At 37.5% G+C, this 27,032-nt stretch overlaps 1 protein-coding gene across 1 annotated transcript in view; it reads left to right on the top strand.

Annotated features, from left to right (window-relative positions):
* stk32a (serine/threonine kinase 32A) overlaps window positions 1–26,796 on the top strand; it is a 126,852-nt gene extending 100,056 nt beyond the window's left edge. Inside the window, exons 10-13 of the mRNA XM_047378211.1 lie at window positions 8,791–8,916; window positions 13,369–13,497; window positions 21,928–21,992; window positions 23,831–26,796. Coding sequence (XP_047234167.1) covers window positions 8,791–8,916; window positions 13,369–13,497; window positions 21,928–21,992; window positions 23,831–23,942 — 432 coding nt within the window. The 3' untranslated portion in view covers window positions 23,943–26,796. The remainder of the gene's footprint in view (window positions 1–8,790; window positions 8,917–13,368; window positions 13,498–21,927; window positions 21,993–23,830) is intronic.
* Window positions 26,797–27,032: the final 236 nt, after the last annotated feature.

Below are 27,032 nucleotides of genomic sequence, written 5' to 3'. Positions count from 1 at the left end.
GTCTCCAACTAGAACTGATTTTGACAAAATTTCCCAATTTCACCAAATAAACTGCAAAATCTTAGAAGAAATCGTACAGCAACTAAGCTCTTCTTCCTGCTGTCTCGATGTTTTACCCACAGCTTTCCTTAAGAAAGCTTTGCCTGTAATAACATCTGATTTAACTCAAATAATAAACATTTCCCTTTTGTAAGGTGTTTTCCCCCAGGCCCTGAAAACAACAATTATCAAACCTCTATTGAAAAAGAGCAACTTGGACAAGCTGCTACTACAGAACTACAGGCCTATATCAAACCTCCCCTTCATCAGTAAGATTATTGAAAAAGCTGTGTTTCAGCAGTTAAACAACTTCCTAACAACGACCAACCGCTTTGATGTCTTCCAGTCAGGCTTCCTGCTCACCACAGTACAGAGACTGCTCTTGTCAAGGTGTTCAATGACATCCGTATAAATGCAGACTGTGAAAGAACCACAGTGCTAGTATTATTGGACCTTAGTGCAGCATTTGACACTGTTGATCACTCCATTTTATTAGAGCGCCTGGAAAACTGGGTTGGCCTTTCTGGTACAGCACTCAACTGGTTTAAATCCTATTTGAAGGACAGGGACTTTTTTGTGTCAGTAGGTAACTTTACATCAGAGACCACAAAAATCACATGTGGCGTTCTCCAAGGGTCTGTCTTAGGGCCCCTCCTATTCAATATCTACATGCTCCCCCTAACTCAGATTTTAATAAACAACAACGTAAGTTATCATACCTATGCAGACGACACACAGCTATACGTTACGATGTCGCCAGGTGACCATGAACCCGTTCAAGAGCTGGGTAAATGCTTAGAAGAAATCAATTTATGGATGGCCCTAAATTTTCTTCAGCTGAATCAAAACAAAACTGAAGTAATAATCTTTGGACCAAAGGAATAGCGTTTAAAAGTTAGCACACAGCTTCAGTTAATACAGCCAGAAACCACCAGTCAGGCTCGAAACCTGAGTGTAGTGATGGACTCAGACCTGAACCTTCAGAGACACATAAAGACAGTAACAAGGTCGGCCTTCTATCACCTAAAGAACATCTCCAGGATTAAAGGATTAATGTCTCAGCAGGACCTTGAAAAACTAATTCATGCGTTCATCTTTAGTAGAATTGATTACTGCAACGGTGTCTTCACAGGTCTGCCTAAAAAGTTGATCAGACTGCTGCAGTTGATCCAGAACGCTGCTGCCCGCGTCTTCACTAGAACTAAGAAAGTGGAGCACATCACCCCGGTTCTAAAGTCCCTACACTGGCTCCCTGTAGCTCAGAGAATAGACTTTAAAATACTTCTGTTAGTCTATAAATCACTGAATGGCTTAGCACCAAAATACATTACTGACTTGTTGTCAGTGTATCAACCACCCTGACCTCTCAGGTCATCTCGCTCAAATCTACTCTGCATACCCAAAACCAGAACTAAACATGGAGAAGCAGCTTTTAGTTCTTATGCTCCACTAATCTGGAATAAACTGCCAGAAATCTGTAAAAGCGCCGAAACCCTAAGTTGCTTTAAATCAAGATTAAAAACTTATTTGTTTAGAGTGGCCTTTGATTGTGCCATTTAGGCATGATTAGTTGCATTTTCAGTCCAATTTTCCTTTCATTTTCTTGTCCATCATTCTAGTCTCTTTATTTTATTTCATTTTACTTTTTTAAATGACCTCTGTTGTTTGATTTTATCATTTGATTTGTTTTTCTGTGTCTGTATCTGTGTTTATTTGCTTTGTGATTGTATTGCAATTGTATGTACAGCGCTTTTAGTGTCTCGTTGCTGAATAGTGCTATATAAATGACCTTACCTTACCTTACCTTACCTTACCTTACCTTGTCAATATGCTAAATATAGTGCTTTTACAGTTTTATATCCTTATACGCCAGTCCCTCTTATGAGTATCTGACTAGCATTTTACTGAATTAAATCCAGTATTTTCTTTCTACATCGTTGACACTGTAGCATATTCAGTATGATCTCTGGCTTAATTAGGATGCAACAAATTTTTTGGACTTTTCAAAAAAATTCCATAGTGCAGCATATTTCCATAGTTAGCATCTAGATTACCTTGGACATCGGTACAATTGCTATGGAATTTTATGTAAGCGCTACCCAAGTTTTGCAAAAATCCTATACTAAAGTTACTTAGGGTATATTCATGTAACCATTGTGGACCATTCCCGTCATAAACACTCTCAAAGGCCAATGGATTGGATGAGGTGGTATTTTACTGTAAATGAGTGGTTTAAAACACAAACATGATGTGGTTAGCTCCTCTACTGGCATGGATATCACATCAGGAAGTTAAAGAGATTGTGTAGAATTTCCAAATCGTTCTTACAATGGTTTTAACAGTATTCTTTTTAACATGTGGTCGTATAGTGGTTTTTACACAATGGTTTTACAATTCATTTAATACAATCTGTTTTTAACTCTGTTTTAACCTATTACATCCTTTTTTTTAATATAGTTTTTATATATGAAATAAGGAATTAGAAAATAAAAAAAATACAGACAGCAGTCAAAATGAATTATTAAACTGCTCTACAGCACCCCTTGGTGGTACACAGAAAATACAGCAGGCCACGTTGTCTCGTCGTGAAATGGCGGTCATTGTGCAATACCATATACGAACTTCGGAACATCCTTGACTTAACTCAGAACACTTAGTGTAACATAATTACCTGCAAATGAGTGGTTCAGAGCACCAACATGATGTGGTTAGCTCCTCTAGTGGCATGGATATCTATATGAAAAGTAACACTAAATTTAGTATGACAGCAACACATACAAAACAAAAATACTATGGGGAAACTTTTTCAATGTTGCTACATGACTGTGTATATTACAATAAATCTCATATTAACTTTTTAGTATACTTTATAATACTTTTCTTGAAGAGAATCGAACTGCATGACGTACCACAGCAGGATGTTAGACTGTGGGGGAATTTCCAGTTTCCTGTCACATTTATAGCCATTTTAGCACGCCAGTAGGGTGTGCTAAAAGACACCCATCACAGGTCAACCATAACACATATTTTTGCAGGAATTTCAATACAATAATCTAAGTATTTCTTATACCCATTACATTCATACCAGCCCCTTTTGGTTCGCTTTAACTGGACCTAAAGTGACTGGTGTGAGTACACACCAGGCAGAGTTTGTTTCACCATTAGTCCAGACCTTTTGTGCAGGTCTGAATACACTCAAACAAACTCTAGTGACGACCAAACAACAGCCAACAAGACCTCCTTTTTTGAGGTGATCTCGGTCCATTTCCAAACAAACTCTGGTGCGGTTTGCTTCTGGTGTGAATGCAAACCGTCCTCGATTTGACTCAGCTACAGAAAACATCCGTATCTTTGGACTTAACAAGCCATCGTAAATTAAATCTTACCTGAACCATGATCCGTTGCTTAGCAACACTGTTGTCTGCATGTTTTAGCTTGTTGCAGAGCACAGCTTCTCCTTCAGCCAGCAGCACGCATTCTCCGACGAGGTTCCAAAATTAAAAATGGAACGTTGCGAAATCTGTGTTGAATGAGCTGCTCTTGACCCTCACAATGATATTGCAGCTGTAATAACAACACAAATATGCAGAACAAAGGGGCTGCTTGCAGGACTTCCAAAGTTGCTTTCCTCCATTTACGGGTCTGTGCCCGTTCCACCCCCGTCATTTTTGTCCAGTGGTAGCAATGATTGTCACCCGCATGGCTTGGTTTACAAGTTATAGTTTGTGAACTGCACCAAATGAAAAAAAATATGTTTTTTGTCCGGAACAAACACACGGACCAAAGGACTATCCCGGTGTGAATAGTCAAGTCAAGTTTATTTATATAGCGCTTTTCAGCAACAAGGCACTCAAGATGCTGTACATAAGGAAAAACATTACAATGATACAGAAAATCAAACAACAGAAGGAATAATGATACAGAAGACATAATGATACAGAAAATCAAACTATAGAGGTAATTAAAAAAATAAAGAGAATAGAATAATGGATAAGAAAACAAAAGGAAAATTGGACTGAAAACTTAACTAATAATGTTTAGATAACACATTCAAAGGCCACTCTAAACAAATACGTTTTTAATCTTGATTTAAAAGCAACTTAGGGTTTCGGGGCTTTTACAGTTTTCTAGGAGTTTATTCCAGATTAGTGGAGCATAATGGTGTGTTCACACCGAATGCAGATTCTGCAAATATTTCGCCTCATTTGTGTGCTTTTGCCTGCTTGACATTCCGCGTGAACTCCGCGTTGGCATATGGCAACAAGCGGCAACGCTTCGCCGCGTCATCAAATAGGAGGAGCTTCCATCTGCTGCTTGCTGGTTTCAACTGAACATGGCGGACATGGATTTCACGGATAATTACGGTGTTTTACCTGTGGAGAGCCGAAAAACACCACCGACGTTGACGTCCCTTGGTTCACCAGATTCTTCAGGGACGGGAACAGTTCGGAGATTATCACCACCTACTCCAGGAGCTGCGTCTGGATGACGGTTGATTTGAGCGGCACTTCCGTCTATCCAGGACCCAGCTCGAAGATCTGCTGTCCCGTGTTGGGAGACAAATCGGCCTCCGGGACACCAACTACACTATATCCCCGCTGCTGAACGCCTGTCTATCTGTCTTCGGTGAGTAAATAAATCTCAGCTCAGTAAAAAAAAACAGCCGATTTTTAATGTCCACATTTCCTAAATATAAGATATTTGTGCCTAAACATAACCAGGACAGGTCCTTTCTGTACTTGTCTTGGTAAAAGTAATTAATTAAGTCATACAACTCTGGCTTGCCGCACACCGCCACTATGATCTGGTCCTCCATCTTCACTGACAACCACTTCTTCTCTGCTGTGGTCTTTCACCCTACGTCACAGCCACATCCAGTCCCTGATTGGTTGACGCGATGCGAATTTAGGAAAAAGTTCAGATTTTTCAACTCGTCCATCGCTCCCGCTTCGCTTGGCGCGCCGCGTCCTCTATCTCCTTCACACCGCGCCGCTCCTGAACGCGCCTCTACATAGGGATAATATGTAAATCGGCCGCTGCTATCGCAGAATCCGCATTCAGTTTGAATGCACCATAAGAACTAAAAGCTGCTTCTCCATGTTTGGTTCTGGTTCTGGGTATGCAGAGTAGATTTGAGCCGGAAGACCTGAGAGGTCTGGGTGGTTGATACATTGACAACAAGTCTGTAATGTATTTTGGTGCTAAGCCATTCAGTAATTTATAGACTAACAGAAGTATTTTAAAGTCCATTCTCTGAGCTACAGGGAGCCAGTGGGTGAGCCAATGGGTTCATAGTCACCTGGTGACATCGTAACGTATAGCTGTGTGTCGTCTGCATAGTTATGATAACTTACGTTGTTGTTTATTAAAATCTGAGTTGGGGTAGCATGTAGATATTGAATAGGAGGGGCCCTAAGATGGACCCTTGGGGAACGCCACGTGATTTTTGTGGTCTCTGATGTAAAGTTACCTACTGACACAAAAAAGTCCCTGTCCTTCAAATAGGATTTAAACAAATTGAGTGCTGTACCAGAAAGGCTGACCCAGTTTTCCAGGCACTCTAATAAAATGGAGTGACCAGCAGTGTTGAATGCGGCACTAAGGTCCAACAATACCAGCACTGTGGTTCTTCCACAGTCTGCATTTATACGGATGTCATTGAACACCTTGACAAGAGCAGTCTCTGTAATGTGGTGAGCACGGAAGCTTGACTGGAAGACATCGAAGCGGCTGGTCATTGTTAGGAAGTTGTTTAACTGCTGAAACACAGCTTTTTCAATAATCTTGCTGATGAAGGGGAGGCTTGAAATAGGCCTGTAGTTCTGCAGTAGCAGCTCATCCAAGTTGCTCTTTTTCAATAGAGGTTTGATAATTGCTGTTTTCAGGGCTTGCAAGAATATTCTCTGAGATATTGGACACCACGTTACTGGTACCAATCATAACTTCTGTGTTTTTCTTGTTGCAGATGTTTTTAATCCCATCCACATCCTGTTGCCCACTATTAGAGTTCTTGGTCTGGTGGGGCGCTTTTTCTCTGGCAGCTTAGGAGAAGACTGTTTAGAATGAAGGTTGTTCTCAAACCTTTTATTGTTCTCAGAAGATGGATCATTTTCCTGGTTTTCATTCTGTAGTGGAGCAAATCTGTTTTGGAGGGGAATTCCATTATTTCCAGCTGTCTCACTCACAGTTGTGACAGCAGCTTGCTGTCGAAGTGTCCTTTTCCCAGGGGAAACAGGGACATTTCTCTGTAATTCTGGCCATTCTAATTTATTTAATTGCTGAGCTCTTCCAGTGAGTCGTCCACCTTGATTGTTTGGGCATGCGCCTAAAACATGCCTGGGGGGTTTGCTGGTAGGTTTATTCTCAAGTATAAACCTACCTATCTGTGTCAAGATTTTTTATATAGCGCTTTTTAGCATCAAGGCATTTGAAGTGCTGTACATGAGGAAAAACATTACAATGATACAGAACATAAAAAAACAAATCAAATGACACTAATAATCCTTGGGAGTAATAATAATTAATAATCCTTCCGGGTTTACCGGTAGAAATTGGTTCCAAGCCACTCTTAATAATAAAGCATCTTAAGCTAAAAGAAAATATTGATCGCCTCATCATTCCACTGAATTCTAACTAGGGAAGCTGAGTCACTGGTACAAAACAGCTTTAATACACATCAGGTGCTAATAATATATTGCTTTTACTGGTACTGAAGTTGAACTAAGTAATAATAGTCCATTGTAGTCTAACTAAGAAAGCAGGGTCATTGGTGTAAGCTATAGTCCAAATTTTCTATTACTAATAATGTTTGGTTTTCGCTGGTAATCCTTCGGATAAAACTAAAAATCTATGGAAAAGTAATGAAATCACAAATTTAGGTGCAGGGCTAAGTAACACACAAGAAGAAAAGATTTTGCATAAGTGTGGTGGAATCCTGATAGTGCAAATATATAACTGTGAGTGTGTGTGCAAGAATTAGACTGTCAACACAGATAGAGCGCCATTGTCCTTGAGGAGAGAGATGGACGTTTTCTCAATCGGCCGCAAAGTCTTATCAGGGTCACAGCTGTTTGGGGGTGCTGGGAAAGAGCACCATGTTTACATAACATCCAGGAGATATTTTGTCGATAGCCAGTTGCCAAGGCCACGTTGGGGCACCTGATTTAGACAAACAATAAAAGTGTTCTGGTTCAAGCAGTTGTGTGGATTTCCAACCACTTTAAGAGTTTTTACTGTTATCTCTCAATTGCAATCCAAATATCCAAATTTCTGGGACTTTCCCGCAGTTCTGGAGCGAACAACCTTCTCCATGATTAAATCCTTTCACCCTTGAGTCCAAAAGCTGCTTCCAGGCTACGATTCTGTTCAAGAACCGTATCTAGCTTGCGGCTTAGCTCTCTTAACTATTCAGTCTGAGCATTGATCGCTCTGCAGATTCCATCCAACATCACAGACAGCTTTGGGATGCTTTGAACAGCTGCCGACGTTTTGCTACTCACTCGATAAGTCAGGTAACCGCCGGCTCCAAAAGGAAGAAATCCTGTAATCAAAAATCCAAATATATAAACGTCTTCTGTGTCCTCAACTGACATTGTAGTCAAGCACACAATCTTCCACTGTTGCCAGGAATCCATTTTGTATCCAGAGAAGAATGTACCGGCTGGGCAAGAGGGTCATTCTTTACCCTGTCTTCCCGTGGAAAAAATTTGATCAATTGCATTGAGAGACCAGTTGACCAAATCCATAATTTGCAAGTTTGGAAGATTTGTAAAGTGAGGCTCTGAGAAAAACACAGACAAAAGCAAATGCAGAAGCAGAAGCAGGCAAGAGGGAGGGAGAGAAAACGCGTGCGTCCTCCACCGAGAGCAGAGCAAGAAAAAGACTCAGCTGGCAATCAGAGTACTGATTGCCAGCTGAATCGTTGAGCTGGCTGTCACTGTTTGGGATCACAGGCAGAGTTGAATCATCGCTGTGCCCCATATTCACCTCCACATTCACTTTTAGTCGATGGATTTTCATCTCCAACACAGCCAATTTCTGTAAAGGTTTGTCAAAGTCCACTGTGGTGAAGGGAGGCATTTTGTGCTGATTAGCTGGCGTCAACTTTTCCTTCTTTCGAGTTCGACAAGACAGATGTCTCAATATACCAGCTTAAGCAAGATAAGAGACTACAGGTTTTAATGTTCATTGTCCCAAAAATGTTCTCATCATTTAAATGTGTTTGCCAAACTAAAAGTCTGTCTGTTGCTTAATCGTTTTCCCTTGCCAGCACTTCACTGCAGTCAAACTGTTGCATTGCTTCGTGCCCAGACTCCTCTGGGCTCATTGGCATTCCTGTTGCATGTGAAAGTCTGTGGGTTTGTGTGTGTGTGTGTGTGTGTGTGTGTGTGCAAGAGGGAGGAAAAGAGTTAGGGAAAAAGAAAGTGAGAATGAAAAGGAAAATGCCATGCTCAATACATTTGTCTTTCATCTTTCATACCTCTCAGGCCACTGAATTATCTGCACTAAAATGTGGTACCTGAATGCATTTTATTTTATTTTCATCTCCTTCTATCTTCTCCCAGTTTTGGTATTTATCTCCCACTCCCTCCAGCCTGCCTAACTTCTGAAGATACATCTGTGTCTTTCTCCCTCTTGTTTTATGTCCCTCCCTCATCCCTGGACTCATTCTTCACGTCAGTGTCTCAGTGGGACTCTGATCGCAACTTATACACAATCATTCTGACTCTAATCTTTTTTTCTCTCCTCCAGTTGCTGTGCATCGATGTCCAGAAGCGCATATCCTGTCTTGCAGAGCTCCAAGATCTGGACTACATGTCGGATGTCAACTGGGATGCAGTGCTCAGCAAACAGCTTCCTCCAGGCTTTATTCCCAATGTGAGAATCAGAACTGACTGACTAGTTGTATTACACAGCAAAATGTTCACACAAATGCTGTTGAACTTTTATTCTACTATTTTAATTCCTGGAAATCATGTTGTGACTACTCCAATTCTCTATTTTACTTAATATATACAGTGCCTTAAAAATGTTTGTGCATCCTTAGCAATTTGTCCTGTTCTTGCTTTTTTTACTCACTTTGATGTTGCAGATAACTAAATACATTTTAATATTGGACAAAGAGAACCTAAATACAACCTAAATGCAAAATGCAGTTTGTAAATGCCTTTGGTAGAATCTTGACCCCTGCTCATTGCACAATTTATTTAAATTATGCCACATTGAAGGGTTTTCGGGGAGAAACCTTCTGTTTAAGATCATACCACATTGTATCATTTGGATTCAAGTACAGGCTTTTACTGATTCTAAGCTTTCCTTTTTATTGCTGTTTTTTTGTAGTTTTTTTTTTTTTACCCATTCAGAGGTGGACATGCTGTGCTTTGGATCATTGTTCTTTTGCATATCCCAAGTATGATGGGGCTTAAGGTCACAAACGGATGGCCAGACATTCTCCTTATGGAATTTATGGTTCCATTATTGTGGCAAGTCATGCAGGTCCTGAAGCAAGGCCAATACCATCACACCTTGACTGGCATTATGAAATTATTTTGAAATACTGTGGTAGTTTTATGGCAGATATAAAAGGATACAGACCTTCCAGAAAGTTGCATTCTATTTATTTATTTCCTGTTAAACTGGGACCACTGATCTTATCTGAATCAAGTGAGGTTGTTCTTAGTTCTTTTGTGACACACAAGATGAGTAATCAAAGCACTCTTGGAGTAATTCTGGTCAACCAGTCACTCCTAGGAATGTTCCTCTGTTCCATGTTTTGTCCTTGTGTGGATAATAGCTCTCATCTTTCTTCACTTGAAGTCCAAAGCCTTAGAAATGGTTTTGTAACACTTTCCAGGCGGATTGATGTCGATGACTTGGGTTCTTATGTGTTCTCTCTGATTTTATTTAGATCAGGGCATGATGTGTTTCTTTTTGAGATCCTTTACCTTACTTTATGTTGTCAGACAGGTTATATTTAAGTTTTTTCTTGATTTTACATATCTGGCAGTAATCAATCCTGGTTGTTCTTAGTGAAATTAAACCAAAAATGTGGTTAATTGGTTAATTTATTGTTACTTAAAGAAACGAGAGTACTATATTTTCACATAGAGACATGTTGGATTTCCCTCAATAAATAAAATCATCCATTTAAAACTACTTTATATATATTATTTATCCTACATTTACAAATATGTGAGGCTGTAGGTACAGCCAAATAAAACTACCATCCAATCTAAATCACGTTTCTCTGTCAGGCTGTAAACACCACACCCTGGTGGCCTGAATCGAGTCTCCCACTGAGCATAAATATTAGCTTTATTTGAATTTGCCTGCCCTGCTTGCTGTGCATACGGATTTGGCAAAATTGCAAACTGTGTTTTCAGCATCCAGAAGCAGGTAAATCTTCTCCATTCTAAAAACACAGAAAAATTATGATTTCTACATAAACAGCATATGTTGGTAATGTATAATTTGCTGGCTGGAGTGGGGTTTATTTATGTAGCTTGTAACTAAAGGTCTGTAATGAAACCCAATCATAAATTTGACAAGGTTTCATATAAAGGCCTCGGAAAGACAAACTCCTTTAAATGTTCTCACATGTTGTCGTTGTGTGATGGACAAACACAAAGTGGCACATTATTGTGAAGTATTGTGAAGGAAAATGCTACATGGTTTTTATTTATTTGATTTTTTTTTACAAATACCAAGGTTAAAAGTATGGTTTGGTTTTGTATATTGACACCCTCTGATACCTCTAATTAATCTGGAAAAGTTACCTAATATTAAATAGATGTAGATAAAGAAGATCATTTAACCTCAGTATAAGATTAAATAAGCCATGTGGGGAACACAGCAAATGTGGAAGAATGTATTCTGGTCAGAGGGCTTCTTTAGCAGGGACAGATCAGAGTTTATTGGAAAGATGATTGTTCTTAAATACAGGTCCTTCTCAAAATATTAGCATATTGTGATAAAGTTCATTATTTTCCATAATGTCATGATGAAAATTTAATATTCATATACAGGTCCTTCTCAAAATATTAGCATATTGTGATAAAGTTCATTATTTTCCATAATGTAATGATGAAAATTTAACATTCATATATTTTAGATTCATTGCACACTAACTGAAATATTTCAGGTCTTTTATTGTCTTAATACGGATGATTTTGGCATACAGCTCATGAAAACCAAAATTCCTATCTCACAAAATTAGCATATCATTAAAAAGGTCTCTAAACGAGCTATGAACCTAATCATCAGCTACAGGTGCCGCATTCCCCAGGTCATGGGTAAGACTGCCGACCTGACTGCTGTCCAGAAGGCCACTATTGACACCCTCAAGCAAGAGGGTAAGACACAGAAAGAAATTTCTGAACGAATAGGCTGTTCCCAGAGTGCTGTATCAAGGCACCTCAGTGGGAAGTCTGTGGGAAGGAAAAAGTGTGGCAGAAAACGCTGCACAACGAGAAGAGGTGACCGGACCTTGAGGAAGATTGTGGAGAAGGGCCGATTCCAGACCTTGGGGGACCTGCGGAAGCAGTGGACTGAGTCTGGAGTAGAAACATCCAGAGCCACCGTGCACAGGCGTGTGCAGGAAATGGGCTACAGGTGCCGCATTCCCCAGGTCAAGCCACTTTTGAACCAGAAACAGCGGCAGAAGCACATGACCTGGGCTACAGAGAAGCAGCACTGGACTGTTGCTCAGTGGTCCAAAGTACTTTTTTCGGATGAAAGCAAATTCTGCATGTCATTCGGAAATCAAGGTGCCAAAGTCTGGAGGAAGACTGTGGAGAAGGAAATGCCAAAATGCCAGAAGTCCAGTGTCAAGTACCCACAGTCAGTGATGGTCTGGGGTGCCGTGTCAGCTGCTGGTGTTGGTCCACTGTGTTTTATCAAGGGCAGGGTCAATGCAGCTAGCTATCAGGAGATTTTGGAGCACTTCATGCTTCCATCTGCTGAAAAGCTTTATGGAGATGAAGATTTCATTTTTCAGCACGACCTGGCACCTGCTCACAGTGCCAAAACCACTGGTAAATGGTTTACTGACCATGGTATCACTGTGCTCAATTGGCCTGCCAACTCTCCTGACCTGAACCCCATAGAGAATCTGTGGGATATTGTGAAGAGAACGTTGAGAGACTCAAGACCCAACACTCTGGATGAGCTAAAGGCCGCTATCGAAGCATCCTGGGCCTCCATAAGACCTCAGCAGTGCCACAGGTTGATTGCCTCCATGCCACGCCGCATTGAAGCAGTCATTTCTGCAAAAGGATTCCCGACCAAGTATTGAGTGCATAACTGTACATGATTATTTGAAGGTTGATGTTTTTTGTATTAAAAACACTTTTCTTTTATTGGTCGGATGAAATATGCTAATTTTGTGAGATAGGAATTTTGGGTTTTCATGAGCTGTATGCCAAAACCATCCGTATTAAGACAATAAAAGACCTGAAATATGTCAGTTAGTGTGCAATGAATCTAAAATATATGAATGTTAAATTTTCATCATGACATTATGGAAAATAATGAACTTTATCACAATATGCTAATATTTTGAGAAGGACCTGTAAAGGGTGAGCCTGGAAGAACACCTGCTGGGAGCTGTAAAAGACTGAAGTGGAAGCTCGCCTTCCTGCAGAACATGGGCCCTATACATACAGTTATGATAAAATCTTAATGTGTTAGAAAAGCCCAGTAAAAGCATGAATTTAAGTCCAATCAATAATCAATAATATCTGTCAAAACTGGAAATGTCCTTGCTCCTAATCCAATCTAAATTACCTTTAGTTATTTTCCTAAGAAGAATTGTCAAACAAAATATGTGTATATTTACAAGGATGGCAGAAATATACACCAAATGACCTTTTGGTGCAATTGTAGTGAAAACTGATTTTACAAATATTTTTGCTAGGCGCTGTAATGACCTTGATCTAATTTTAACTCTGTGCAGAGTAGTCAGTGTCTATTGGTCCAGCTGTACAGATACTTCAAAAGCACTAATGAAATCTTCAATTGCAAATCGACAGTGTCTGTTTTTCAAATTATATTATTATTATTTATTATATTATTTATTATATTATTATAGGCCCATTCCAAATTCAGAATTTTTTAGCCATCATTAATATTTGATCATAGATGAGTAATTTAAAAAAGGAAAAGTCAGATGAAAAATGAAATCAAGGCTCATTAATTTAAGTCATAAACCCACAATAGCTTTGGAAGAAGCAGAACAACAGTCTGATCTGATTTTTTCTTATAGTTTCATGTGAATTTGTAACGTCTAACATCTCCTTAAAAGTTTATTTGCATTTGTTGTCTTTTTTAAAGAGGCGGAGACTAAACTGTGACCCCACCTTTGAACTGGAGGAAATGATCCTGGAGTCCAAGCCACTTCATAAGAAGAAGAAAAGACTAGCTAGAAAGACCAGGGAACAAGGATCTGATGGATCCCCACAGGTAAGCATTTCTAAATGATCCATTAATTAATTTACCAAATATTACAGAAATATAGGTAAGGTTTTCTCTCACCTTCTTATACCGTTTAGAAAAATGGTAAAATAAAAAAAAAAAAAGTAATCCTGAAAGAGTTAAAGCATATTTGTATTTTCATGCAGTTTATGTAAATATCTTATTTTTACTATGTATCAAAGGTCCAAGTTATTCCAGGTTCACCAGTGAAAATGCACTCTGACACAACTCATTCTCTGGAACTTTTATCAGTCAAGGACGATACTGTCTATAAATATCAGCTAGTGTTTGTGCAACACTTTAACATATCCATTTACCTAAGGCCTGCATGGCCACTTGTGAAGGATGGAACGTAAGACAGAGACAAAAGAAAGAGAGTGAGTGTGTTGTCTGTTTGTGTGTGAAGAGCGAGGGAGATGTCGGCCAAAGCCTAGTGGATCAATACAGAATAAAAAAGTTGCCCTTATGCCTGTCCGTGCATACTTTTTGCCCATTACCCAGCAGCTGCTCTGTATTCTGTTTAGATCTCCTTTCTCCTTTCCTCTTCTTCCTTTTATCCATTGTTCTTTCGCTTTGTCTTGAGACTCCCTCATCAATGCTGTCAACATTTGGCCCCTCAATCCCTTTATTATCTTTTTTATCTCTCCACTTCTCTGTCTCTTTTGCTGCTGTCCTCATGACATAGCATGTAATTAGTTCAATTAAATCACCAATAAGAACACAATTATGCACACATCACTCTAAGTAGGTTTTTTTTTATGTTTATGTATTATTTTAACATTCAAAGCTCACACACTAAGTAAAACTTGCTCAAATGTCCATGCAGAAAGACCAACGACCAGGAATCGAACCCAGGACCTTCTTGCTGCAAGGCAACAGTGCTACCAACTGTGCCACCGTGCAGCCCCCCCCCCCATATAAAAAAATAAAAATTTTTTTTTTATTAATTTTCCATCCACATATAAACTACAAACTTACATTGTTTGAAATACCTTTCAGGGTTTTTTGTCAAGCTCATTTTATTGCCTAATTTGCTGAATTATCAATCTATTAATAAAAAACACTGAAAGATGCCTACTGTTTTTTTACTTTTTTTACCCACTTGTCAACAGGTTAAGTATAGAGATCTTAAGTTTGTTGAGAAGTGTGAGACTAGGTTGTTGCTATGGTACTTAAAGTGTGAGAAAGAGTGCAGGTAAACTGTTATTGTCACTGTGTTTCTCAAGGACATGTTTCAAAGGTTCCTTGAAATGTCTGATATATAGACATTGTTGCTAAAATATTTCAGTTATTTGCCATTATAGTTATCAGTGATTCACATGTGTGAAACACGATGTTAAAGAATGTACAGTACAGTTGCTAGTAAAGCAGCAAAAATCTAAATTAGCACTCACTATCATCCTTGCTGGTGCAACAACTAAAAATCCACCCATTAGTCACTAAACAAAAAGAATTATTTAGCAGCTAAGTAGAAGGCGTTTAATACCTTCTCAGCAACTTAACACAGGCCATAACATTTTAAGGTCCCTCAGACATTGCTGACTCTGTAAGCGGTGCAACGGTAACAGTACAAAAAGCACCTTTCTCTTTGCAGCACCCCCACATGTCTCATATCATAACAAACTAGAGACACTCACCTTTCTGACAAGGCATAACTTGTCTTTCTAGCACCTTCTCTGGAGATGTAATTTGCTTGTGTATTACAGTCTGCTTGTTGCTGTCCTCTGGCTGCTAGCTTGGGCGCTACTCCATTAGCTTCCAGTTATGTTTCCAGCTGTACATTTTGAGGATACACAGGGTAAATGTCATAACCAAAGGCTTTGTCATATGCAGAAGGACTCCTACAATGGAAATTAGCTCTTTTATTTCACCAGATTCCCTTTTATTTCCTTTTTTATGAGTTGACAAAAACATATGGGAAAGTTTTCGCACCCTTTGCCTAACTCCCATTTCCGCCTGGCACATTGCCCTCTACAACGTTTATGGAACATATATGCTTCAACATATTCAGTCTGAATTTGCTGAAATTATAGTGAAGATGTGGATGAATGCAACCTTAGAGTTCTCCTAGGAATTCCAAAGGATTTCTAAAGTATTTTTCAATGTTCATTTAGAAAAAACTTTTAGGCAAGGCTCAAAATTTTTTTTTTTTTATTTGTTTAATCACAAGTAAATCAAACATAGTAAGTTACAATAGTGATTCCACTGCAAAAATATTATTTTATGTCTTACCTTTACTCAGGTACCAAAGGTTTGCATGTAGGCCGTATAACTGTGGAGCTATACTCGATTTATTTAAGGTATGTAATTTCAGGCGGAAATTGCTCTAAAACCCCCTAGGGCTCAACAGGTTAATTATCCTTCATCTTGGTCTCCTAGAGAAAAAAGAGAAAATATTGATTTCTAATTGGTAATCAAGGTGTGCTTGAAACAGAAACTTGGTAGATCAATGAAAAATCCGAATGCCAGAATCATGTGTTGTGATTATGAATCTGAGAATATTATTTAATATTAATATTTTATCAAATAATATTTCGGTCTGTTAAAAGTTATCCTGTGAATACCAGCCCAGTAAGGCGATGGTATTGGGACAAAATAGAAAGGTGTGAGACGAGCTCTGACGTTATTGAAAAGCATAAACTCTGCACACATGGAATGAATTCACACAATTTCTTAAAATACAATAATTTATTAACAAAAATAAGTCAACACAAAGTCAAACATATTTCAATCAGCAAACTCTTTACTATGCTAAAACAATCCAAATAAACTACCAAGCAAAATAAAAGAATAACGAAGACTAACAGGCTATGTACAATATAAACAAGTTGATTAAAGATGATTGAAAACCATGATCGAAAGAGTGATGCAACATTACCATGCAATGTTTATGTTTGAGAACCAAGGATTATCTTGAAGAATCTGGAAGGGAAGTTAAGTTAGTCTTGGAACTAACTTAGGCAATAATCAGCATACCTTTAGACAACCCTTCACAATGCAAGATCAGATAAAATATTATTTTAATAAAATAATGTTTTAAGAATGATCTGCTGAATAGAACCAACCTTCTGGATGACAAATTCTCAACGGTGTCTCATTAGCTGCCTTTATTTATAAAAATAATATTCAAAGAAATATTATTAAGGGAATATTCAAGGGAATATTTTGGAAAAGAGACAAATCTTTCTGGAGAAATAGGGCTTAATGGTGTTTACTTAGTTATCAAGTTTAGAAAAATAATGTTTAGGGACTATTATTTACTAGCTTGAAAACTAACAACCTTTTATTTAACAGGCAAGCATGTGTTCTAAACTGTTAGCAGTTGAAGCTAACAAAGGAAGCTGATAGCTTTGCAGCAGAATCAAACACACACCTTTAAAAATACCGTCAATAAAAGGGTTAAAATGCATAAGCGTGGACGGCACGTTATGATGAATCTTCTGTTTAAAATCACCCTTCAAGTAAAGTTTGTCTTAACTTTAAAAGCACACAAACAAAGAACACAAAACTGAACACGTGTGCTGCAGATCGTCTTCTAGCACCAAGATAGCTGGGTTTCACACAAACAAAACCAAACTTCATAAAATGAAAAACGTTTACATCATTTCATCCTAAATATCTCTCTGCCCAAACTCTAACCTCGTTTGAATTGTGTTGAGAAGGAGTCGTCCGGGCGACGACGATGTTTGAAGAAAGCTCCGTGAACAAAGGTTTAGCTAACCTCCATAGCTGTGGATGAAAGACGTCTCGTTCTGTCCGCCAACCAACTGCACATTACCGTAACCACGGTGATGCGAGGCCGTTGTCCTTCCTTCAGACTCGGCTTGTAGACCGTGTCTCTGCAGGAAACTCTGGAGCACAGTTTGCTTCTGCAGGCCTCAGAGAGAAAGTAAAGCAATGCTTATACTATAATTTCCCTTTTATGAATGAATGCAGGATTCTTTCAACAGTAATTCATCAGTACTTAACTTGTGCATATGATCGTGTGATCTTATGACACCCTTGGATCCAGTTTGAAGAGTTTATGTCTGTTTGCCAGCAAAGAGACATTAGCGCGCTGCGACTCCCCTATCCCGATGATCACCGGTGTGGAAGAGGCAGGATGTAGCAAGAGCGGTGCTTTTATTTGGACAGTGGCGTCACAGGAAGTCCGCAGTTACTCCGTTTCCTGGCTGTGCCGGAAGTAGGTTAACGCAATTTATTTTGAAAGTTCCAGGAAAGTTTGTACTGGCATTTCACGTTGTAACCATGGCTGTGGGTCCCAACACGTGTACTGAAGAGCCATTATAAGAGGAGAGTGTATGTACTGTAAGGGTAATGCAACTTTGTAAATGTCAGTCTTAGATTGTTCTGTTCTTTATCACCTTGAATTGTGTAGCTATTTATAGCTGAAAACATCAACAATAGAAGTTTGTTCTTCTTTATTTGATATGACTTTATAATACAAAACCATAGAAATAATTTTGAAAGTATCACACTTTTAGCAAGGCCAGTGGTTTTTGTCTACTTTCTCTATCTCATCAATCTAGACATCAACCTGGTAGGTTGAATATAATATCTTCAGAGTCCAATCAGTTACAACACACGCCTTTGGTACCTTAAGGAGGCCAAAATGATGTAAATTGTCAACTCTCATTAAATAAGGAGCAGAAGACTACAAACTACGAGGATGCTTGTTTTAGGGAAATGATACTGTTATCCACATTTTGACAATTTGTCCCAAAAACCTTGAGCTTAGATTATATGAAAAATTTCCTTTTCTTTTCTTTGAAAGAGACAGCTGACCAACCCCATGCATTATCAACACATTAGGCTGACAAGTATACTGTAGCTCTTTCAAACGCAATAAATTGTACATGGCTCAAGAAGTATTCTAGTCAGACAAGTACTGTAAATAGTTTGCTGATAAGAAATTAAACATTTGTCCTATTCACTGACATGTATGCAGGACTTTTCTTGTTAGCTGTCTAGTGTTATTGGCAAGATTCATATACATACCAACTCTTTTTGGACCCGATAACTGCCTAAATACAATAACACTGCAGCTTAAGCCTCTGCCACACCTTTTCTTAACCTGATATAAACTCTAGCGTATCTGAAGTCTAACATAGGTCTAATGATAAGGAATTGAATGGCAAATTGTATTAAGGATTGTCATGTCTGTGAACTATGTGTGTTGCTTTTGATGTGCCCGTATTTTGTATGGTGCATGAACACCGGGATGAAGGGTATAGAATTCCCAGTATTGTATCTCCTTTAGATCAGGTATTTGCTGTAGTGTCACCGTTTCGATTCTTTTGTTTTGTTATGCTTAACGATCACATTTCCATTTTAGGCTGATGGTTCAATGGCCTATACAAAGTCCCATGTGGTTAAATAAAATACTTATTAGATGAATAAGCAGGTCTGACTGCGTCAGTTGGGTACCCCAATCACTTATACTGAATTTCTATCAGTACAGACCGAGCGTCATAACGTAGCAAGAGATTAGATAACATTATCATCTGCTCATTGTTATTAACATTTTCAGTAGCACTTGTATTAATTTTGTTGCAGTGGAGCACAAAGTGGCAAGGCTCATGAAATGAAAAAAAGTGTGCTTTTTATGCTCCAGTGTCATATGCATAAAAAAGCATGGGTGGAGAAGTATTTATCAAAGGCAGTGTGTTTTGATTGAAATATGAGGCAGGCACATATGAGTGTGATAGCTGTTCTAGGGAAACCAACGACTATTTAGAACACTAGTGAAAATACTCAATTGCCGTTTTAAATGGAAGTGCAGTAAATGCCAAATGAGTTTTTAACGAGTATTTTAATGTAAACTTGATCAAGGATGCTTTTAAGATATTAACAAGTTAATAACAAGAAAATGCAGTAAATAAGATGGTGCAGAGAAGAGAATATGAGTTGTAAGTCAACAACATTGTATGTTTGCAAAGGTTTGAGCCAAACCAAATACCCTGGTATCAACTTCCAGCTGCATTCTATTCTCAGCTGTCATGTCATTACTGTATCACATCCATTACTTATTTCTGACACATGTTCTGTTGTTCCTATTCGTTGATTTTCTTTTTTAGTTTTTGTTTGTCTATTTGTCTATTCTGTCATCCACATCAAAAGTACACCCTGTTCTCAAGGTCTGCATCAGATTTTCAGTTTCAGTGACAATAAGTTTGTTTTCTTATGTGATACAAGGTGTAGGTGCCTAAAAATCACATTGCTCTAGCTATTATGAAATGGTTTGGCAAGTTATTCATCTTATTTTTTTTGGCTTTACTATGTAGAATAAAATTCCCCAATAACTCATATGGCTGTTTTTTTACATTTTCACCCTTCTCCTACGCTTTCTGTTTTCCTAATCTGATAGCTTTTATTTGCCAAAGATTTCTCGGATACCAGCCATCAGTAAGGTTGATATTAGTAATTTTCTAGAGAGCCTAATCTGACTAAACTTTAACGGAAAGTTGCTCCTTGTTAAAGTGGGACTTTATGTTAAATAATTTTAAGAAGGATAAGAGCTAATCTTTAGAAATGCTAATAATCAACCTGCTTAGTAAATTCAGTAAAGTACAGACCTTTTGTAAATCCTCAGATGACAGCTTTGGCATTCCCTGAGGGTAAATACTTTAAATAATGTTTAATGACATTGAGGTTGTAATTTTTCCTTTGATCTTCTTGTCAGGGGTAATTTCTCTTTCTGACCCACGCATTCACTCCGAGTAAAGTGAGACAGTGATTATATGTCTTTATGATCTCTCTCCTAGATTGCTTCTTTGAGAGCATGAGAAAGCATCTGTCTGCTTGTATTGGCACTACATTAGTGTGAGGGACTGGTGCTGCCTGATCTCACACGACGAACTGGGACAGGCAGGCGGAAACCTCTGAGCCTATGTGTCCTCCAAAGTTACAAAACCTTGCTAAGGTGTAATTTTTTTCAAGTCAAAGCCACCAATTGTGGTTCAAGTTACTGGGATTTTATGTGGTAGCTCAAGTAGTGCATATTTGTGGGGAGGTGTTTTTTTAACTAATAAAAAATCTGCATTTGTACTTAACCCTCCTGAATTAATACTCTGTAGGACAATATTTCATTGCAGTTACACCGGCAGGTCTTTTAGGATGAGTCTCTATTAGCTTTACAAACTGGATAGTTGTTGCAAAAAATAGTTCAAGCTCAGTCAGACTGGATGGAGAGTATGGATAACCAACAATTTTAAAGTCCTGGTCTAGAAGTAGAATTTGGTCTGGTCTTTGACGGGGACATCCGGACACCTAAATAAGCTGTTATTTAAACCATTGCATTTTTGCTCTGGCTGTCTGTTTAGTTTAGTTTGCTTTGTTCATTTAGAATATTATAGAGAAAAGGCATTTTCATTCATAAATGAGTAAACAGGCAATGATAATTAAAAACAAATACCCACCCGTTTTGTTTACATCAGAAAACTCAAATTCATGTAAACAATTTCTGAATTCCGCTGCAGTGTTTTTCAATCAAAACTGTCCCTGACCAGCCATTTTATTTAGATATATTATCCTAAATGCATATTGTTACGATGCTTGATGGAAGGTGAACATCATTCGAGTGTCATGACTTAAGGGTCATGTTTTTGCAGCCTCTAACAGCTTTTTTTCCTGGATTGCCTTGTATTTCGTTCAATCCCTCTTCCCACCAACTCTGACAGGACTGCTTGTTCCTGTTGACATAAAACATGGAAGACATGGCAATGATGCAACAAACGGCATGTTTCTTTGTGGAGACCGTGGCTTTAGGATGAGGTGCACTGTTAGTTGTTTTCAGATCATCGATTGAACAGTGCTCTCTGAAATGTTCAAACCATCGGAAATTGTTTTATAACCTTACCCTTAAGCTTCCCTACAACTTTATCCCTGACCTGTCAGCTGTGTTCCTTGGTCTTCACAATGCTGTTTGTTCATTAATGTTCTCTAACAAATCTCTGAGGCCTTCACAGAACAGCTGGATTTGTATTCAAATTACCTACAGGTGGTCTTTGTTAACTAAATAGTGACTTCCGAAGAAAATTTATTGCACTGGATTAAATTTATTTATCTCAGAGTAAAGGAAAATTAAATACAATCACATTGGTGGTTATAAAGTGATAAAATGTGAAAATATTTAAGGGGTATGATTATTTTTTGCAAGGCATTCTCACAAAGGAGCAACTACAGTAAGGAATTGTGTGTATAGTCATTATTTTGAGCAGCATATGTTATAAAATGACATACTCTGTGATTATTGCAATCACAACAATAAAGATTGTTTAACTGATCAATTTAAAATTGGATTAATCCTTAAAACATAAAGTTCTGATAATTAATGTCTTAATGTGTTATGTTTTTTTTTTTCTTTGACACTATTGCCATTACTGACATACTGAGTTATTATGTTTTTATCTCTCCAAGAATGGGCAGCTCCAGCAGCGTTTGGACAATGTCCAGAGGGACTTCATTGTCTTCAACAGAGAAAAGTAAAGAAGCTTCATGACCTCCACTACAAACTCTATAACCAGTATCGTCTTGTTGTGAAAGAAATCAAAGTAGTAGCATGTCCTCTAAAGACAGTGTTACTGTTATACAATGAAACATAAACAGTTTGAGACAAAGGGTAAAGATTAAAATGTTAGTTTGTCTTTAGAGTTTTTCAAATCCCATGTTTTTAAACGTTTTTGACTTAAACATTTTAAACTGAATCAAAACAGTTACTTGCTGGTTGATAAAATCATGTGGGATGCCAGAAAAGAAAAGTGAAGCTCCTTTTTTATGGGAGAACTTTGTGGGTGTATGATCAAGGCAAAAACACTGCAACTGGCATCAGCAGCGTCCTTCATGTTCTCTGCAGTGTAGAAGCAAAGTTTTAGGATTTATGGAAGAAAAACACTCCTGCTAAACAAATTAAAAACAAGAAATAACATTTAGCATTGACTTTTACAAAATATATAAAGGTGATAACACTGATTTATATCATTGCACAAGGTTGTGCACGTTAGTGTGTATTAGGACAATTGTTGCCTATTCAGTATACAGTAAATTATCCATTAGTCATCAGCTTTCCTGAGAAATTTGTTTAAAGAAGGCATTATACATACCGTGCCCTCCACATATATTGGCACCTCTGGTAAAGATGTGTAAAAAAATAAATAAATAAATAAATTGTAGTTACATAATCATTTCTTACAAAATGATCAATGGTCTTATAACAGGGTCTCAGTGGCAAACATTTAAGACTTTTGAAAACCTTTCTAAGATCCTCACTGTTTAAATTTTGCAATCAATAACCTGTATAATTAAGAACTATGTAAAGTCAAATAATAAAACAAACCCTAAAATAGCTAAAATCAAGCCCCTTGAGGAAGAATTCTTCTTAATGTTTATGTGGAAGAGTAAATGTACAAGCTTTGCAGTTTTGTCAGTGTAAACGGATTCCTCAGACAACTACAAAAATGGTACAAAGAAATGCCGACAGCGCAAATCTCCAAAACTTCTTTAAAAATGAAACAACAAAAAAATCAATGAAAGACACAATGCATTAATGAATGTGTAAATTTAAGATATAATTCAGTGTAATTTAGGATTTAGTTTGGAAAACATTGACATATTTTAGACTTTAAATAAATGTAACTGTAGTATTTCTTCTAGTATATTTATAAACAAATAAAGTATATTTTTTGTTAATAAAAATATGAATTGACTCATAGGCCTATTATTGTCAAAACAGGAAATACAAAATAACATGCCATTCATCTAAGTCAGATGTAAGAACTGTTGGTTCCTTTTTCAGTTTGTGATTATGAACTCAACCAAATATTAACTTATTTTAAGTCTTTTTACACATCCTTACCAAGGATAACAATAAATGTGGAAGGCATCTTAGTATTGAAAACTATAGGGAATATTTTCACAAAGCTAAAGAATTAGGAAGGTAATTTTGAAGCAGACCACTTTGGAACCTCGAGAAGGAGGTGTACTTGCACAAATTCTTCAATCTTTCAGCTTTATTTAATTTTTTTTATTACAATTTGTATGTCTCTTACCGCAAGTGATTGAAACAAGAAAGACTAAACAATCTTTAGTCATGTCTAACGTCAGGTTAACTAACACATTGTCTTTCACTTATACATAATTGTATCTTTCTGACTGAAAAAACAATATGCTACTAGACTACAAATCACCTGAATAACTTTGGGAGTTATGTACGATAATAATAAATAAACAGGATCCTACATATGTGAATTTCAATGAAAACCTGGCTGAAATGTAACTTTCTGCAATCTGTTCAACATTTAGAAGTATGTTCTTCTCTCAACAGGTCAAGAAAGGCTGTGGTGGACTCTTCTGAATTATCCACAAGCGAGAAGAACAAGGCAATAGAGGATGGCCAGAACAACAACTTTGAACCAGCTGCCTATTTATCAGGATAGGCTTCTTGCTCTCAGATACCCACCTCATCATTTGCACTTGCCTACAGCTTGCAGCTGAGCAACTTACAAGCAAAGCATGTCGTTCTGTCAGCACATGCACTCTCACTTGGTCTTCTATGTTCCTGCGCTCGTATTAGTCAGTAAAATTTCAAGAGCAGCACTGTGCACACTTATTTCTCACCATTCAATCCAAAAAGGCGCAAGACATCGCAAGCCAGTGAAGTAATATGGACTTCCTGGGAGGCAGCCATGTCACCGACTGACTGATGGACCTGCTTTGCTCTCACCAAACGGCTCAACTCCCAGCCGAGTCACTCATATAATGCTTTCCTACAACACTGTGGTGCTCTTATGTCTGTTCAGCCTGTAGCAAGAAGCCAGATAAGCCATTTCCAAAAAAATAAGACAACAGAGCACCTCCACCTGAATGTACTGGCATCAGTTTTGAGATGAAAAACTTTCTAGGTAATTATGGTCATTTAAATATAATGTTGCAGTGGGTTGTACCACATAATAGAGTCATACTTTTACAGAATTTATAGGTTATTTTTATAAAAGTTAGAAGTTTCTTTCTGAAATTTTCCCCAAACTTACCAGGTACCTTCCAGAACTGTATTTTGTTCTGGAGCTTTCTTAGAAATAATCAGGTTCCCTTCCTGATAATTTAGCAGAACTTTCCTGGTACTTCCTCAGACCCTACCAGGCACTTTCTGGAACTTACTAGATTATTTCCTGAAACTCAAGGTAAATATTTGAAACCTACCTGGTATTCTGGATATCTCCTGATAAGTTCCACAACCTAACCTCTACGTTTCATGAAAGTTACCTCTAAGTTCTGAGAAAGTACCTGGTATGTTCAGGAGAGTAACTTGTAATTTCTGTGAAGTCCCTGATAGGTTCTGGAAAAAAACTGGTAACCTCTAACTTCAAAGAGCAACATCTAAGTTCTGATAAACCTGATAAGTTCTGGAAAGAATCTGGTAAGTTCCAGAATGTGACCTTTAAATTTCAGGATAGTACCCTCTAAGTAGCCTCTAAGTTCTAGGAAAACACTTGGTCCGTTCCAAGTGAGCTGTGAATTCCACAGAGTAACCTGTAAGTTCTGTGAAAGCAGTAGTGGCGCCAAATTTAAAGTGGTTCTCCAGTCCCCTTATGTATAAAAATCCAAGGAGATGAGCTTAAAGCAAATAATGATAAACCATTGAGTAGGAACATTTTTCCTCTATGATCCATATGACACTGGATACAAGCATGCCAGAAGTAGCATAATTAAACTGCTAATCCTAATAGACAAAAATAACCCTTTTTTAGCGACAACTGGTCCGAATTAAACTAGAGGCTTGAACATGAATGGCTTGCTTTTTCAGGCAATATATAAATATAGTGATCCTGATGCTTAGCTTGCCTAATTAAGCCATCAGTGATGATAGGGTTTTAGTATTTAGTATCATGCAGCATTTCAGACCATAAAAAAAATAGCAAAAGCTGAAAGTTTTTTGATCTTGATTTGATCTCACAGTTTAGGTATTCAGTTCTAGAAAAAAACAAATGAAATGAACTTGAAAGTCTGTTCTGAAATTTGGTCACGAAATTTAACTGTTACATCAAGAATACAAAACCTGATTAAATCTTTTTGGAAACCAGGAAACTAAATGTTTCTATGTTGAATAAATCTTGGCCTTGGTCTCCAAATGACCTATTAGTGATACAAAGAGAAAACTACGGTTCTGCTCTGCACTAAATGTCACTTTGCACATACTTTTTCATTAATGATAGCATTTATGCACAAGTAATAAGAAAATAATGCTGTGAATGAATAAATCTTCCCTTAGGGATAGACATTAATTTAGAGATTCATTTTATCAGTTAGTGTCTACATTTTCGGCCGGATGTGTGTTAATATATTTTCTTTTTTGTGTTGATTTCAACCTGTTATGTACTATATACAATGATTATTTTCAATCTGTCTCTGCACACCATTTGTATAATATTCAACAACAGTCTTGGATTCCACTACTGGCACGTGTGAGGCAACATAAAAATCTCTAGTTGTTATTAGAATAAACATTTCTCATCACACCTTACCCAAAATCTATTTCCCAGCTGACACTTGCAGAGGGATGCCTTACAGATATCACACAAAGCTAATTTCTGTATGTTAAAGTAATGAAATCTTCTCTTAAGTTTTAAATAGAAATATAAATCCTAATGATGCCTCATTGCTCCACTGACCCCTGCTGTTATCTAGCTGCAACTTGAGTCAATCCTTTCAAGTCTATTTATTGTAATTACTTTTAAAATATATTTAGTTCTTTAAATTTATTAGTAATGGCACTTTTATATTTAAGATTGGTGAAATAAGTTGACTTACCTTTGTGTTCTTGCAGTTCTTGTTAGGGATGTAATTTTACAAATCCAAAGATGGTACCTTGTGTAGGTTGTAGGACATACTTGGGATAGTTAAGTGAGTGGTCGGAGCTTGTTTTACCTGATGTAAATAATATTTGGGAATAATTATTCTAACTTGTTAATCTAAAGTAGTGCATGACTACCAAACAAGTTGAGAATATTGAGTAAAATCAATGATATTCAACAAATATGATTTCAGACATTGACACATTTGAATAATCATTTACAATTAGTTTTTAAGCCAAGTAATTACATTTAAAAAGGAAAAATCTTCACCCTAAACATAATTCTAATCTTTTATTCTGATGACAGAATTGTACCACAACTGTGAATTTCACCCATGTTTTGTCCTTTAGTTGTCACTCTGTATTTACTGTGAGCAATTGTGATGAAGTTTAAACTTTTAATGTGTGCCTTAAATAATATATTTCATTTTTGGAAACAATATTGCCTATGTTGTTTTCTTTGTTCTAGTAAATTAATTCACAAATTTGCTGCGCTCTACTGTTATTTTATAGGTATTACTACAAATGACTAACTACGGGGGAGTTTTACTATAAGTGAAATATATTTAGCAAAAAATAGAAAATGTTTAATAAATAGTCAAGCGAAAAACATTTTACTTACATGGAGCAACAAAAATACTTCCTCTGTTGCTGCTGTTGACAAGCTGCATGAGCT

This window comes from Girardinichthys multiradiatus, chromosome 11, assembly GCF_021462225.1.
Source record: "Girardinichthys multiradiatus isolate DD_20200921_A chromosome 11, DD_fGirMul_XY1, whole genome shotgun sequence".
NCBI lineage: Eukaryota > Metazoa > Chordata > Actinopteri > Cyprinodontiformes > Goodeidae > Girardinichthys > Girardinichthys multiradiatus.
The sequence above is the reverse complement of the archived record's forward strand: the minus strand, read 5'-3'. Positions and strand labels throughout refer to the sequence as shown.